The following is a 17,659-nucleotide window of genomic DNA, read 5'->3' as shown; positions in this document are numbered from 1 at the left end:
TACTCAACTAAGCCAAGGGGGACCCTAACTATTTCTTACAGAACAACACACACAAACTCTCTTGGATCTTCCTCCCTGCATTCAGACTGTTTTTTGTATTACAGCATACATTTGTTCTCTAAATGAAGAGTTTACTGAAATATCACTGCAGTGTTACCAGCATTGTGGCATCTAAGAGCACAGGGGTGATGAGGGATTCAGGGTCCCTGCTTGGCAGGGGAGGAAAGCAGGAATCTGCAATAACTGAGCTGGGCACCTCGAAGCTCAGGTTACTGCAAACATCGTAGGCTACCAGTGCAAGACAGACCACTCCTGACTGCACATGGGGGTTAGCTACAGCTGAGAAATCCCATTTGTACATAGAACTAACAACTCTTATATAATTATACTGATAAAAATGGATGGTCTGGATTTGTTCAGTCACAAAACCCAGCCAGTCAACCTTTCAAAGAAACTTCTATTTTCTATACAAGTGTTGGTGATGAAAAAAAAAAGAAGACCAAAAAAAAAAAAAAAAAAAAAGCTTACTCTGTCTGTCTGCTACTTGTTAACAACAGAACTAAGGAAAATATTTGGGTACAACATGAAAAGATATCACCTACATATTCTGTCCTGCTAGACACAGCCTGGCTATGGATGTTGGGGCCCCTTCAGGCATTGAGAGCTCATTGTCCCCCAGACTACTTCACAGGAAAATTGCCTCCCTGGACTGTACACCCCTGCCATGCTTTGCTCATCCACACGAAGATCAAGTCCATACACCTGGCAAGGGTGGGGCACACACAGTTTGATAACACAACATTTAGCACAGTCAGCACCAGAGAGAGGCAGGTACATCCATACACAGCTCTGAGCACAGGAATAAGCATTCCTGACCCCTGGAGTGAACTGTTTTCTCTCTAAACTCTTGGCCTTCATACACTATGTAATACTGGACTCATCTGCACCTGCATTTTTTTTTTTTAAGAGAAACTGCCATAGTAGTGTCAGATATTCTTTCAGTACAAAAAAAGGTAAATCTAAAGAGAATATAGATAGAGATGCCCTGGATGTCACAGGAGACTTCAGTTAAACTCTTTGGTCAGTAGATCCCTCTCTTTCCAGCTCAGATACACAAACCATTTCAAGGTGTGCTTTCATGACTTGCCTCTGTGCTTCCATGGCATTTCCTCCACTTTTTTTTCAGTCAATTGAGCAACTTCACACAATGCCCCATTTTTTATTTGGATTCAACTTGTAAGGACCCTCAACACCATTTCTCAGGTTTGTTTGGCCTGTGTGTACTTTTATTTGGCTGATAGCTTCAATTCTTGCAGCCATTTTATGCTGCTCCCTGTCCTGCTCTGAGTGACATTTCAGCCCAGGCAGCTGCACTGCAGTCAGTCCTTCCAGGTGACTGATCAGGTTTGATGAAATATCCCCCTCCAAAATGGAGGTAAAGCAGGTTAAGGCAATTCTGCTATCACAGTTCACTAAACTCTTCCTGTTTTGAGCAACTCGAACTATTGTAGCCCCTCAGATTCTAATTTAAGCAACACCCCTATTTTTGCAACCTTTTTCACCTGTGATTCATATTACACTTTTCTGGAAGTATTTCCGTCTTTTTTTCAAAAATTCATTTTTTTTCCAATTGTAATCAAGCTTATTGCTTGCACTATGATAGCACATGCTTATTGTGTGGTTGTATGTCACCCACATGGCAACAGTGGGGTCTGGTATTTGACAAACTCCTGCTAATCAGCATAGGCACAACATTTAGGTAAAAAAAAATCCCAAAGCCAAAAATCAACAAAACAAAACCCACTGGAAGTTGAGTAAAAATATTTTGAAACTGACTCTAAAGCATCACATGAGTTCCCTGGCCATTATCCAGATGGTCATTTGAGAAGAAATTCCAATCTACTTCTTTCCTACCTTTATTGTCTGGAAAAAAACAAACCTTGCAATAATCTTGTGGAAAGGAAAGTGCATTTGCATATATTGGATACTGGATATATACTGGATTCAGTTCCTTACTGGATATGTCTTTTTCCTTGGCTGGTCAAATTCATTTCCTGTTGTAAATGCAAAGACTCTGCCTCCTTGCATTGAGTTCTGTTAGAAACCACCCAAGAGTAGTTGACATAAATAGTGCACAAGTAAGCACAACATCCTACAAGCAAAACTCTTTACTCTGCTGAACCCAATTTTTTTTTAGGTTTTGGCAGAAATATCATTTTAGAGACCCAATAAATGTACATTTGAGTCACAAGGCTTTTCTTAGCTGAAGATTTACATAGGCTTCCTTTGTATCAGCCACAAAAGTATTTTAAGAGTTTGGAAATTCTAGAAGCTTTCCTCCTGCCTTACTCAGCCACTCTAGCTGGATCCTCATTAAATCCCCTGACATGTAATATATTCCAGTGTACAAGAAGCCCTTCATTGCTTCTCCATGCTCAGGAGGCAATAGCACCATTTCAAAGGCTGGAGCAGGAACTCCTGCAGGTGTTTCCTTACCCTCCATGCTGAGCCAGGAGGGCTGGGCTAAGCTGTGTGAATGAGTCCACGGAACGCTCCAGAATGGCTTGAGGAAAACCAGTTTTAGATTCCACCTAGGAGAGTCTCTGCACTAGCAGAAGGTTTAGAAAGGAATTTATCTGCAATGCGGGACAGCACTGGAGGCATTCATGCCATTTCTAACTCCATCACCAACCCCTGTGACCACAGACCCAGCAGCTGACCCTGCTCCCCGACCTGGGTCAGACCGAAGACAGCACCTGAGCCTACAGCCTCTGACACAACCTTTGCTCATCCACTTGTGAAATGGAGATCAGGAATTCAGCAGCACGTTGTCAGGCTCACTGTATTTAACACATGCAGACCTCTGAGATCTCAGGTGAAAGCCATGCCCCCTAAGCAAAAAGTTTTCCAAGATTCAGGACAGGAGTATATGAGGCTCAGCTCATTACTGAGAACGTGCATGCTGAAGTAGAGACTTCTCTGACCCCTGAAATACCGTTTTTTAATGTATTTTACAATGGGGAATCAGTACTTTGACTCAGAAAAGTGGCCATGTTTGTGAGCACACATATTGCAATATTAGCAGAATTAACGTTTTTCCAGTAAGAGATTCAGATTGTTTAAAAGGAGACTTGATTTTCAGTTAATTATATGCTTATGCACTCAATAAATATGAATTTGGACCCTCTCCTTCAGGCACTTCTCATGGATGCCTCTAATCTGGTTGTGGTCCTTTCTTACCTGTGTAATTAGGAGGGCAGAGACACACATAGTTGTTGATCCCATCCACACACGTAGAGTTATTCTCACAGTCATTGTCTTCACAGTCATCTGGGTTTATTTCACATCTCTCCCCCTCATACCCAAGAAGACAAGAGCAGCTTTGGAGAAAGACAAAAAAAAAGTTAGCATGAATCTAAAGGAACAGGAGGTTTGAGGTATAAAACTGAAATTAAAACATAAAAATCAGTTGGTGCCACATTCACTGCTTCTGTGAGACACAGAACAATTTAACCCCAAGTGTTTGGTGAAGGATGTACTCTGATGGTTCCTGGGGTCATGTAATTATTTACATGAGACAAAAATCATCCTCAGGAGCCAACCTCTGCCATGCTCCCTTTGCTTTATTGATAACTCTGACCCTCAGCTGAAGTAAGCAACTCCAGGGCAGGAGAGTAAACATTCATCACAATATTCAAATCCCTGGCTTCCCTGTTAATGTTTTTGTGAGAATGTGGACAGCTGCCTGCTGAGGACTACACAATCACTGGGCAACTTGGCAGCTCTTAGATACCTCTGTCTCTTCAAAGAACAGCAGCTTGAGTTGAGTTTACAGACACGAGCATTTTCTTCTCATTACTACTTTGTCACTTGTCCAAACAAGAAATGTTTGAGAATGATTGCTTTTACAAGTGCTGTAAGATTTCACTACATCTGCTGCTCCCCCAACATCTATTTGGAGAAGAGCTGATGATGCCCAGATAATTCAACTAAAACACAGACCACAGCAGAGCTAGTAATGGTTCTGTGAAGACGTGAAGAATAATTGCACTACATATTTTGTCTCACAGGAGTGTGATGTACGGTCCCTAGAGGGAGGGTAGCAAACTAAATGGCTGAAGAATGGCTTGATTTTTTTTCCATCTCCATTTCCTCTCTAGATCTAGAAGCTATGGTTACAAACAGAACCTTTCTATTTTAAACTATCTGTAAGTGATGAAGAGGTGGAGGCCAGAGTTTCCTAAAAGAGAGTCTTAAAAACAGAAGGTAACTGCTCCAGTAATATCAGGGGCTTCTGAGAAGCCAGCACTGATATTTGAAATGTCAGTTTTGAAGTGCCAGCATTGCTGTTCAGTAGTCACAGCAAGAGCTGTTTGAGGACCCAGTCCAAACTACACATTCATTCTGCTGTTCATTTCCTTTCTTATGCAGGCTCTGGTGGAAGAAAAGGAACTGGACAACTAAAAAGCACTACTGATTGATGAGGATGTAAACCAGAAAGCAATACAGCAGTCACACTAATTGCCATCCCCTGCTTTTGGAAACCAAGAGAATTTCCAAGGCAGACATAGCTGCAGGGTGCTGTTTTCAGTTCTGACAAAGTGGACCCAAGGTGGTTATTCTGCTTTATGCAGGTGTCATGGGCTGGAGATGGGGAAATCCCTGGAGAAAAAGGAGCTCTTCAGAATCTGTGAAGAGAGCTGCAGGACTTTTCCTTCCCTTCTTCCTGTGTGTCACAGCCTGATCAGAGAGCAGAGACTCCCATGGGAAGGATGGCACAAAGCTCTTCATCCACTCTCCGTAGTCACAGGGGAGATCATGAGGGTTAGGTTAGATTCCTCATGATGTGCAATCTCAGAAAGGAGTAATAAAGAGGACAAAAAATGGGAAGGGACTGTGTCTTGAGCCACCATAACAGTGAGATCTCCCAGATGGGTATAGAAGAGGGACACTGGTCACACACATTCTGAGCCATCTCCATTCTGCAGGGACCATCCACAGGTCATGAGAGTTAGAAAACCTTAACCATGAATATAACCAAAACCAAACTGCTCCAATAAATCCAATTTAGGACAAAATAAATCAATAAGGAATATTTTCTTTTCCTGTCTCAAGCTCATTATTGCTAATAAAGCATGTCCTCTTGCTGACCCAGAGCCAGAGGATCACAGGAGGCAGAGAGGAAAGAAGAGCTGGCACACCATCTTTTGTGGCAATGTAAGTGTCAGGGAGGGGGTTAAAGACATCTAATTAAATACAGTGATGCATTCATCATGTTTTTCTTCTTGATTACAAAACCCCATTTTCAGGGGTTCATAACATGGTCAGAAAAATATGCTCCAGGCTGCAACTTGGAAGACAAGGTCTCAGTTTGGGAACAGAAATTTTTCTCTCCATTTAAAGAAAAGCAACAAGAGTGGCTTTGTGCTGTTGATTTTTTAAATGTGAACATAACACCATTTTCCTTCCACAAAAGGACTGGGACAGCTTGGATGTATGCAATTAAAAATGACATTACTAAACACTATCACAGTAATGGCTCACAGTGGAGCTACCATTAGTAACAATTCATTCGGGATTGTTAACATAAATTGCTCAGTATTAGGACACATTCCATATTCAGGGAAATGTCAGGATAATTGATGACATTTGGCTACTGGTCCCTATGTAGTATAGGGAGTCTTTACATTATTGCTTACGTAAGATTCTTTATTTTGATTTGCATTCAAATGTACCAGATAAGAGGCCTGAAATTAAAAGATAAAACATACAACTTGGGACCTGGATTGAACCACATGTTGAAAGAACTGCAGTTTGGGACTGTTTGTATGCATTCTCCTAGAAAAAGCTTAGAGGAGAAATGAAGTCTGCTGAGTGACTGGAAGGTCATCAAACTTGGGTTCCAGCTGACCGAGGGAGAAAATGAATTCCAGAGACAATGATGAAAACTTTGCAGTGACTCAGTAGTGAAGCAGTGTTGAGACAGCATTTCATGTGGATATTGGAAACAAAGGAGCCATGCAGGAAACAACTGTTTCCTAAGTTGCTGTGTTTTAATAAAAGTCCAAATTCCCTATTCCTCCTGTTTAGGGATTGGTGTTGTGTTTTCCTATAAAGAATTAAATAACATTCCATTATCCTCGTGAAGGTTTAAGGAAACACAAATGGCAACATTTTGGGGTGAACTTTTGGACCCAAAGCATTTTTTAAGTTTTTTTCTTAAGATGGCAATTTTTAAAGTTTACTGTATTAGATTTTTTATTAATAAACTCTAATGAAACAATTTAGTATCTGTTTATTAAAATACATATCCATACAGTGTATCAAGTTTCAAAAAATATTAGCTTTAAAACAGATATAGTAAATTCTTTCAGGAATAATACAATTTAATGGAAAAGATGCCTTTTATGTCTAGATCCCAATGGAGTAGCCTGTAAGTCTGGAAGTGCAATGTTTTTTCTTGAACTAGGCAGAATTAACACTCAGCAGTTAATCAGTTCCAGAATTTTACATTTATGAGGGCACTTACAGTTTGTGGAAAATGCTAAAAAAAGCCATCTGGGAAATGGAGGGGGGTTTATATGGAGAAAAGTAAAAATAACCCAGAGCCTTTGTCTCCCAGCACCACAGGTTATCAGAGATCAGCTGTTGCCTGTGGGTAAGTGCAGCAGAGCTGACAGCTCTGCTCCTGCCAAAGCCTCTCTTCCAGGTGTGCTCAACCACCAGGACATGTCTCACTGGCCATCTCTTTTATCAGCCTTAATAAGTGACATTTTGGGCAACTTTTTGTCAAGGCAGACACGGGTCTGAGTAGAACGAGCAACTCAAAGGGAGGAAGAACTTCACGTTTCCACTCCTATCTGAGCCACGCTGTGTCACTTATCTGTTCTTCATCACAGAGGTCACTCCTACTTGAAGGAGGAGAATATGAGAATTACTCAGGATTGAAAAAGTGCAAGGGTAAAAGAGGACAGAGTAACTCCAGCTGAACCTTTGCCCTTGGCTGTCGCACCTGGACCTGCTATTCCAGCAAACCTGAGTGCCTCAGGCTCCTGCTGCTGACAGCCCTTGTGGGCACCGGGCACAGCAGGGGCGTTGGGCTGCAATCTCAGTCATAACTAAGAGTTTCCTGTCTTTGGGGGGAACATCACCACCTTAGCACTATTTCAAATGGTAATTTTCTTGTCTAAGGCCACAGAAACTTGAGAGTTAAACAGCTTGGCATTTCATAGGGAGAGAACCTTGGCTTAAGTTTCCTTTTTACAAGAGTAAAGATTTGACAAGTTTGGCAGCAGGACTTGTGTATGAATATATTTCCCTAGGGAAGAGAATATACATAAGATATAATTTCTTTTACAGGCCACACAACAAAAAAAATCCAAGGAGGCCTCTCATGAAAATGTTTCTGACATCCGCTTCCTCACAGCACATAATGTAGGGCAGCCTTTTCCCATCCTGGTGCACACAATTTATATGCACATAACTCTGACTGCTGCCATCCACTGGAGAGATTTCCCACCAAAAAACCCCGACCCAACCAATCAAACGCAATCTCAAAATGTTTCTGTATCTTCCTTGTCACTGACTGTTCCATCTCCACACCACATTTCCCTAAGCCACGATAAAGCTCCACAGTCCTGCAGAGCCACAAAGATTATGGACTGACTGAAATAAAAACAAGGAGAAAATGGAGCAATGCATATGCTGAACATTCAATTTTATGCAGCAGGATTTTGATGAGATATGGTTTTATGTGTCTTTTATTAGACCAACTGAAACTATATAAATAACTATAAAAGCAGAATCCTTCCCTAAAAAGCCTCAAATGCTGTTCAGCAACAAAAACACCCCTGCAGTTTTATAAAGGATCTCAAAAACAATGTTCATTTGGAACTGAAGCAAAGCCTCTGAAATTGTGAAATTCATTCAATTCATGAGAGAAATTCATAAGTAGCTCCCAATTTGGGTCATTCAAAACTATTTATCTACTACCACAGAACAAAAGAAAAATGTTAAAGAAAAACCCAATCCAAAATGTATGTTGAAGGCGCTCATTCTAGTATTGTGGATATTATAAAATGTTTTACTACTGCATTTTTAGTATCAGCTATATTTTTGAAACATGGGTACTGAGTGACAAACTGCAGATACTCTAATATGGTGCAGTTTTACATTGGCAAAAGCTGGAAAAATCTATGTACATGAATGACCAGAAAGGAAAGTGAACTGAAGACCACCAGATCATTAATTCTTTCAAGTAGAAACTGAACCTGAACTTTACTCCAAAAATTGCTGGGCCTGCAAAAATCTGAATCAAGAGGAGGTAGATCAGATCAGAGAAGTGTTTTCACCAGAATCTACACAGTCTGTCAAGCAGCATGACCACTTGGTTGAGCCTGCCCCTCCTCTCCCACCACCATGACCCTGCAGACACATCTTGACTCAGGAAACTCCTCTGCTCTGCTCAGGCGATGTCGCAGGTGCTCCAGCTGAGCCCTGAACTGCCCCTCATGGAGATGTGGCCATGTCTGCTCCTGGTCTCCACACTGGAAAATCTCCAGCTGCTGTTCATTAAGGAACCTGATAATATCTCCTGATCCCCATCAACCTGTGTTTTCCCACTGTCATATCACCAGTGTTCTGTGATGTGCTGCATCTGCTTCTGGAAGCAGGAAATTCTTGAGGGTGGGCAGGCACAGAGAGAAGCGTTGCAGCATCTCTTCTGTTTACTGCTTCTTCTTTTGCAAGGAACAGCACAAACATGGAGGAGCAAATCCATGAAAATTCTAGCAGCTCTTTTTTAAAAAGAAACTTTCCATCAACTTGAATGACAACAAGTGACCAAAGCCTCAAACTTGCATTTTCTTAGCTGTGAAGTAGTGCCTGCAGCAGTGAAGATCTCCCAGCTATCTCATTAAAATTTCTGGACTTCTCTCAGAGTATCCCCACCTACGCTACATCTTTGTTATATGGGCAAATTGAAATCCACAATATCCAGCTGCAGAGGTTATTCTCTTGCAGGCGCAATGCTTAAGATGTGGCAATCTCCCCGTGCTTTTTAATTGTTTCTTTAAAGCCTGTTTGTCTGCAAAATTCTTCAGCATGAAAACATTTTGGATCTGGCTGTCAAGCAACAGATGCTCACTTTACAAATACAAAAACAGCTTAGATGTGAGACTGAAATGCCCCAAGGAAAATTAGGATACAGATAACAAAATGCAGATCATAGAGACCACTCAAAAGCTCTTAAATGTATATTCCATTATGAGGAAATAAGGAGGCCTGTTTCACAGAAAACAATATGTCACACCACTGAAACCAAAGCAATAGTTTTGTATGGCAAATAAAAATGCCACATGCAGCAGTTTCTATAAAGTAGCCATTACAGTTCATTAATGCTAAGCAGAAACACATTAAATTTTATCATATCCTTTTAAATGAACTTTGTGCTACTACCTGAATCCGTCTTTATTTGCCTCTGTGAGGTGGCAGGTCCCTCCATTCTCACATGGATTTTGAATGCAGGAATTAATGGGAGTGCTGCAGTCTCGACCCTATTTGGGAAAATTTAAAAGAAACAATGTTAGCAAGACTCACATCATCTGAATCAGTGTCTCTTGCTCCTTCACTCTACTTATGGCACCACATATAAGAGGTCTATGGTCTTCAGACCCATGACATCACCTAATGTTCTTTACTGATGGTCAGATTTATTCATGACTTCAGTGAGAATTTGGCAGGGCAACTGCTTTATCCAATTGGACTGGTGGGTATCTCAGTATCACTCCAGGTTCAAGACTAATGAACTCTTCCACTGGAGTGTTTTAAGGAAACAGCAGTTTCAGCAGTGCTCTAACACACTTTCATGTTAGTTACAATGAAAAGAACGACTCATGACCAAAGGTAGGCAGAAGGCCACACACAAACCCACATGGAGTCAGCACTCACCAACTGCATTCACCAGGCACTCAGTTAAACCCTGAGACAGCACACGCTGCTCCTTACCAGAATCAGAACCCATGGAGGAGAGGCCCTCTGTGTGGTGGGAGCTGAGTTTGAATTCTGCACAGAATACACCAAGATTTCATCATTGACTCAGTTCCATTCCTTAAGATTGCCCTAGTTCTGAGTGAACCTCACCAGCTTGAGCAACCTCCATTGCTACTGACTTTTTACTGGCCCTTCAAGGCATAAACATATTTCTCTGCTGAATATGTTCTGCTGATTAGAACAAGCTATTTGTAAAAGTGGCAAATACATTGAAGAACTTGATTTTGCTTTTCAGTTACTGACACAGTAGAGTGAAGTAAAGCCTCCCAAAAGCCAAGGAGTTCAAGAGGTCACTCTGTCCCTTTTTGGGAACAGGCGATGGGCAGAGAGAGACACTGAGTTAGGCTATGATATAGGACAGAGTTCAAGGCTTGTGGCAGGATCTGGCTGTGCATGTTGTGTACTCAGACTGGGGAGACAGCTGCTAGATTACTGCAGTCAAGAGGAGAAAAATATAGGTTTTCTTTTGGTCTTGATTTGTCTCTGGAGCGCTTATCTTGAGATTGGAGCAGCCTCAATTAAGCTAAACCAAGGCATAAGAAACCCAAATCAGCCTATGAGTGTGAACTCTAGTACAGGGTTAACTTGATCTGGTCTGTCCACTCCTGGTGCTTGGCTTTTCCTCACATGTCATACAGTTCCGAATACCTCTGAAATCTCCAGTACATTGCAGCAGGCAGGACAGGCAGCCATCATGTGAAGAACAGAGGAAAGAAGTGAGGCACACTGATTATCACAGAGTCACTAGGCTGGAAAAGACCTACAGGATTGAGTCCAACCTTTGATCACCACCCTGACAACCAGACCAGAGCACTGAGTGCCACACCCGGTAGTTTCTCCAGCACTTCCAGAGATCATCACTCCTTCACTTTCCTAGGCAGCTCATTTCAATGCCTAAAATCCACTTCAGTGAAGCAGTTTTTCCTGATAATCCAACCTGAACCTCCTCTGGCACAACTTGAGGCCATTTCCTCCTGTCCTATTGCCAGCTGCCTGGGAGCAGAGCCTGATCCCCACCTGGCTGCACCCTCCTGTCAGGGAGCTGTAGAAAGTGAGAAGGTCTCCCCTGAGCCTCCTTTTCTCCAGGCTGGCCCCCCCAGCTCCCTCAGGCACTCCTTGTGACTGTCCAGACCCTTCCCCAGCTCCGTTCCCTTCTCTGGACACGCTCCAGCCCCTCGGTGTCCTGCAGTGATGGTGGCCAGAACTGGACCCAGCACTCGAGGTGTGGCTCCACCAGTGCCGAGCACAGGGGGACAGTCACTGCCCTGGTCCTGCTGGCCACCCCGTTTCTTGTACAACTGGCCTTCGTGCCACTGGCCTTCTTGCCCAGCTGGGCACATGGGGTCCTGTTCAATCTCTGGAGACCAGCACCTCCTGGTCCCTTCCAGCCCAGCCCCTGTGCCCTCAGCCTGCAGCTGCAGGGGGTTGTTGTGACCCAAGGGCAGCCCCCAGCACTTGACCTTATTGAGCCTCATACTGCTGGCCTCCAGCAAAATGTATATATATATGTATATATATATATATATATATATATTATACTTTTTATATTATAATCACCCAACACCACAGAGGAGCTTTGTTCACAAAGCTGTATTTCTTGAGGCTCTGTCTCCAGCATTCCCCAGCGTGAGGAGACACAGCTTTGCATTTTAAAATTTCTGCAAGTACAAGGAGGGAGGGACAGACTTCTCCATGGTTGTATCAGAAGAGAAACACTTCCAAAGGACAACAGCAAGCCCTGGGCACCCCGTGCCTTGCTGTGAGCTCATCCCCAGCGCAGCAGTGCCGGCAGCACGCACGGCCCTCACCCAAAGCCTGGCACAGAGCTTTCTGCTCCATCCCTGCTCTGTGTGCCAAGCAGCCTGTCCTTCTCCATTTGAAATCCCGAGTCCCCAAATGTCTCAGGCAAGAATTGGGACGGCGCCGAGGGAAGCTCATGCAGGTTTTATTTTGGCACCATGTGGCCCCCAGCACTTTGCGGATGCGAAGCATGAAGCAGTGACACTGATCTGCTCCCACCCCGCTCCAACACTGCCCATCTGTGCCCTGAATCCTGGCTGTTCACCCCCCGATTGTAGTGAGCCTGGAAGGGGTTGGTTTTTATGCTTTTCCTGTGTCCCTGAAGAATTGGTTATTATGTAGATACTTCATAACATCAGTTACTCCCATTTCATACAAACTCTTCACCACTGTATCACCAAAATACTAAACCCTTGGCAGCTGAGCAGAGCAAGCAGCAAAGCTTCTGTTTTTCTGAAGGTTTTTGTCACAGGTGAACACCGTGTAAAACAGTCCCATCAATTCCAGTATAATTACTCAGATTAATTTGAATGTTCTTGTAAAAATTTAATAAAGATAAATGTTAAAATTAGAGCAAGGCCCTTTCAGTCTCTTGCACATGCATGTGAAGTTTCGCATGACAAATTCTGCACTCATTTCTGTACTGAACATGGCTGAATTATTGGTTTCTTGGGCTTCAGGCAGCATGGAAAACCACTAGAATGTGCTGCTGAATCAGAGAATTGCAACACCAAGTTTCTATGTGGCTTTAAGAAAATTAGAGTCTCTTTGACTCAGTTTACTCATTGTAATAAATGGACAAACAACACTTAATCCTTCTCTGAGGATTATCTTCTCGGAGCTGACTTCATCAGTAGTACACTGCGACCCACAAAACAAGTACAACTTCTCTAACAAGATTTTGAAAAACAAAGAACTCTGAGAGGAGAGAAGCTGCAAAACATAGTGCTACTAATAAATCTACAGCAAAGCAAGGTCATTTTATTTCTGTATGAGACTGTCACTACCCAGAAGAGCCTAAAGACATTCTAGAAACATCTTTCAAATGAATAACACAATTCTCCGGTCTCAATTTACAGTAAGACTTCTTACTGGAAAAATGGAATTGCTGTCAAGAATCACTAAAATTAATTTATCTGTGAGTTGGGAAATACTCCTTGAGTTACATTGCCTGGAAATAACTATTGTTACAAAGGAGAATATTGTCTATTTGCTTCAAGACTAAAGAGCCTTTTAATGAGCTCTGAAGCAGAAAAAGAGGTGCAGACCTGTTTGAAGGACAGGCAAGAAGATAGGACTGTCTTAGCAATTCACAGAAAGAGGATGAAGGTCCCTCTGTGTGCAATATTTTACTTCTAGAGCTCTTTTAGGATACAATAAATTTTTGTCTAGTCTGATAGGAAGGCATCAGATCCAAAACACTTTAATATATTTTCCCTCATTTTCCATAGGAGCGGAAAGGTTTAGGCATTGAAACAGGAAATTTCTGCAACTTATTAGATGTATATGTTCAGAGTCCAGCTGTCCTTTTGAAGCTGAGGTACTTCAGCTGGTCCAGACTTTATCTGGGCTGCTCCAGCTCCATGTTTCAGTGAATGAGAACAGAATTATTCACCATACACAGAAAGAGTCAGGTTTTTGTTTGAAATTACCCATACTGGGCATTACTGTATCTACAAGCTGTTCCTCAGCACTGCTGTGCCAAATTCCAGCTTTTACAAGGATCCAATACTGGGGATATTATATCATGATCAATAAAACACCCAATAACAAGTAGCAAAAACTAATAAGAACCCTCAGCAGGAAGAACAAGGGATAATCCAGTAAAAAAGCACTCATTTTCCTTTACACTGTTTCAACCACTGCAATAATTTTTATTCAATTAATTTTCAATAATTGGTATTGTCTGCATAGACTGCCAGTTTCATTCACACTCACACGGCAGAGGTTTGAACTCTGTCCATCCCAACGTGATCCTTCTCCCGTTTCTAACAGCAGTGGGCACAGAAAAGGGGTGGCAGCACAGAGCTCAGCACGGGCAGAAGGTGGAAAGCTCCTGGTGTCTAAAACCATCACTGCTGACAGCAGGAGAAACACGACCCAGGCAGCAAGGGAGACACCTGCAGACAGGCAGGAATCTATCCAACCTCACTGGTTTGTGAATAGGGAGACCTCTTTCCAGCTAATTACAGCCCTGTTCAATGACTACAGTGTTCCATAGCATGCTGGAAAAATGAGTTCTACAACAGAAATACCAAAGTTTATTCGACTTGTTAACAACATACAGTGTGTTCATAATAAATTTTAGTTAGACGGTATATGGGGAGAACAGATGGCAGCATTCATGTGTTTAGTAAAAATACTAAATGAAGACAAATATAGTTGATAGAGACTTTAAATTAAGAACCAGGAAATTTTCATAAACAACTTAATTATCAAGGTCTAAATAGAGCTAAAGCTTTTAGGGAAAACAGACAAAATTACATTACAAAGACACTGTATTGCACACTCTGTCCTTTACTATACTAATTGTGGGAGTAATGCATCCACATCCAAGTCTCAGTCTCACAAACATTAAAACCCTTGTCTTATGGGTTTCCTGGTCAGAAGTTAATAAGAAACCATTACATTAAGGGAAAAAGCTTAGTAAATCTTCCACTCAATGATAGGCTGGAAGAAAAATTCACAGAAAGATAACAGAAGAACACTGTGTTCCATGAGCATATCCAGGAATATTATTCCAACCTACAAGTATCTCCCAGCTTTAACATCTCCCAGCTTTCAACCTCCTAATCCTGGGAAATGAAGAATAAATGGATACTTGCAGCCACTTCGTTGAGCTGTGCTCTGCTCCACAGAGCCTGGCAAGGACTTTATCAGTTTTCTGAATTATTCTGATCTAGGTTGATACACACACTTGAGTGCTGCTGGATGTGCCAGTGGGCCTGCCCTTAAATGCAGACCTGCAAGGTCCAGCAGCAGAGGGAAGGGTTAAAATGTGGTGTGTAACAGTAATTTCCTGATGCTTCATATAAAAAAATGAGATGGGATGGGACAAGAGGAAAGGAGAGGGGAAAAAATCCAGAACCAGAAGACACAGACACTCAGCACAGAAAGAGAATTCTGTTTGAACTTTGGAATGCAGCTTTTTCCTTTGAGTTTTACTTCTTTAATGCTTAGTAAAGTGAGAACTTTGATCAAAGGCTTTCCAGAAGCTGTGCCATGCAGCTATCCAATAAGGTATAAACTGATGCTAATTCTTACCTAATAGCATTTTTTACCAGTAACTTCTTTCACCACTTGATACCCTTCTCCCTCTGCCAGAATTAGTCAAAATTGGAGGGTAAATTGAAATTTTCCAGGGCAGGAAGGGAATGAGATGTTTCATGAACAAAGTTTTTATCACATAAACTTCAATTCCACTAGAAAATTAAGCTGGGAAAAAAAGAATGAGGAATTCAGCAGCCTTCCCTGTAATAAACACCTTTAGCAGCCATAAATAAAAAGAAGAAACAAGAGGAGCTTTGCATAATGGACCAAGGAAACACAATACCATAAATTCAGCCTCACAGCACCACACTAAGTTACAAGTTTGGTAGGAAAAACTCTCAAGTTCTAGTCATGGTTGTGTATTTCAGAGCCTTTCAAGGCAGGGAAACCCAGTATTTGCTATAATGGGATCATAAAAAGAAGTCTTACAGCAGTTATGGAAGCTATAAGGGCATCTGGTGCCAACTGCAGCATGAGGGACTTGATGGATCCCTGCAAACACAGCTTTGGGAAGGGAACGCTATCAAACAATTAGAGATGTTGAAAACTCTGTGAAGAATGGAACTATCTTCAAAATATAAAATTAAGTTAAATTCTTTTAAAGGAAGGGCTAAACAGTACAGCATTGAGAAGGAGTGTTATTTTACCAGTGAGGCCATTTGAAACTGATTTCCTGATTGCACAGATATTCAGATACATGCAGAGATGACACTCTGCTATCCACACACAGTACCATGAAGCTCTTCAGCAGATCTAGGTGAAACTGTGTTCCTTGTTGATGCTCAATCTGCCCATGGACATAATGGCTAAGCCTCAATCTGGAAAAGATGTATTTGATGCTCATTGGCAAGGTCAAACAACTAGAAGAGCTGGCAGGGCATACATTAGATCCATCTGCTCAGGCATATATACAAATTATTTGGCAAGGCACAGATAATATCACAGCAATTTTGGATCAGACTGCTTTCATATTGCCAGGTGGAAGTTGAGAGATTTTGATCATCTGCTGTTCACAAAAATCTTGTGACTCCTCCTGAACACAGACCTTGCTACAGACACCCACACCTCGGGGACAAATCCCCACTCACTGGGTATGAACTAATTCTTTCATTTCAGTCACCCATCCAAATGGGGTAATAAAAACGTGCCTTCTGAGGACTGCTGTTTAGAAGCCAGTTGATTTAATGAAAACTCAATTTATTTCATCCACCTCTCATTTGGAATAAAAGTTTTTTAATATAAATCTGAATTTACCTAGGACAATCTGAATTACTTCTTCAGTTTAGCATCTCTGTTTATACAGCTGTACTTACACTGACATGTCCATACTACAACAGAGTTGCCTGCTGCTCATAAACATGAGAAATACTATTTGCTAAATGGTACAGAAGGCAGGTTAGGAATAGAAGAGACCCTGATATTGTTCTTGGGCTGTCCCTCCCACCACTCAGCTGATTTAGCTCCCTCTGCAAACTTTCTCAGTGTTCCATCAGAAGTAAAAATATGGTCAAAATTTAAAACCCACCGTTTTCATCTTCATAGTTACCTCCTATGCCAGTCTAGCTTCATCTGGCATCTGATTAAACAATAACTGGCCATGGCAGCAGCACTTCTTAGTGACTTCCTTGTCCTTGTTAATAAATCACAATTGTCAATTTATAGCAAATTACGCAAACTCTGCTCTCTTAAGCCTCATTTTATTTCAATCAGAAAGATTTATGACCCTCCAGGGTATAATACACCTTCCATTACCTCTCCAGCTAGTAATCAAGAATATGCCTGTCAAAGTCAAAGTGCAAGGATTCATCATATTATTTTTTAAAAACTCTGGTTCTTCTCCTATGAGTATGTAATTTAATTCTCTGTGGACATTTGAAGTTTATTTTGCAATTATATTAATTACCATGCAAATCCTGATTGCCCTTCTAAACCTCTCCTTACATAAGCACTTTGGGTTTCAATGGTCCTTTGGGCTTTTAATCAATGACAGGAGATATGTCATTAATCCATCACGAGTCAATTCACACAGCACATGTCTGCAATGAGTCCAGAGGTGCCAAACTGGATGGGACAGGTGCTCTAGAGCTTCCAAGGTTACAACTGAGTGATCCAGACCATTGTGTGAACATTTTGGGAGATGCAGAAGAAAATTAGGGACACTGAAAATAGTTAATTTTGTTGAGGGTTGACTCTACACATAAAATACAACCTGATATGTTTGACATAAATCCAACACTGAATATTTCCCATGTAGTTTCTAATTCAACCAGTATTTATGAATGAGAACAGTGTATAGTACCCTCAAAATACTTAAATGCCTATTTATCTTAAAGTACATTTTGCAGTGACAATAAAACTTGCCCTTTCAGGCTATCCAAAGCCAGTGCCTCTTTTTCAATGTGAACTCTGTAGAGAAAGTTGTAAAGACTGGACATTTGTATAGATAACAAACATACTATCAGTATGGTTTAAGAAATAAAAATAAAATAGAATTGTTGTATTTTAAATTAACTACGCCTAATACTTAAGCTACTGAACA

The 17,659-nt window shown here is 41.5% G+C and overlaps 1 protein-coding gene across 1 annotated transcript in view; it reads right to left on the bottom strand.

The window, feature by feature from the left end:
- The window catches only part of SLIT3 (slit guidance ligand 3), a 468,658-nt gene that overhangs the window by 40,728 nt on the left and 410,271 nt on the right, over positions 1-17,659 (bottom strand). The window contains exons 27-28 of the mRNA XM_062502022.1: positions 9,457-9,554; positions 3,241-3,380 (exon numbers count right to left, since the gene is read on the bottom strand). Of these exons, the coding sequence (XP_062358006.1) occupies positions 3,241-3,380; positions 9,457-9,554 (238 nt within the window). The remainder of the gene's footprint in view (positions 1-3,240; positions 3,381-9,456; positions 9,555-17,659) is intronic.

This window comes from Cinclus cinclus, chromosome 14 (assembly GCF_963662255.1).
Source record: "Cinclus cinclus chromosome 14, bCinCin1.1, whole genome shotgun sequence".
In the NCBI taxonomy this organism is placed as follows: Eukaryota; Metazoa; Chordata; class Aves; order Passeriformes; family Cinclidae; genus Cinclus; species Cinclus cinclus.
This window is presented reverse-complemented; position numbering and strand designations above follow the sequence as displayed.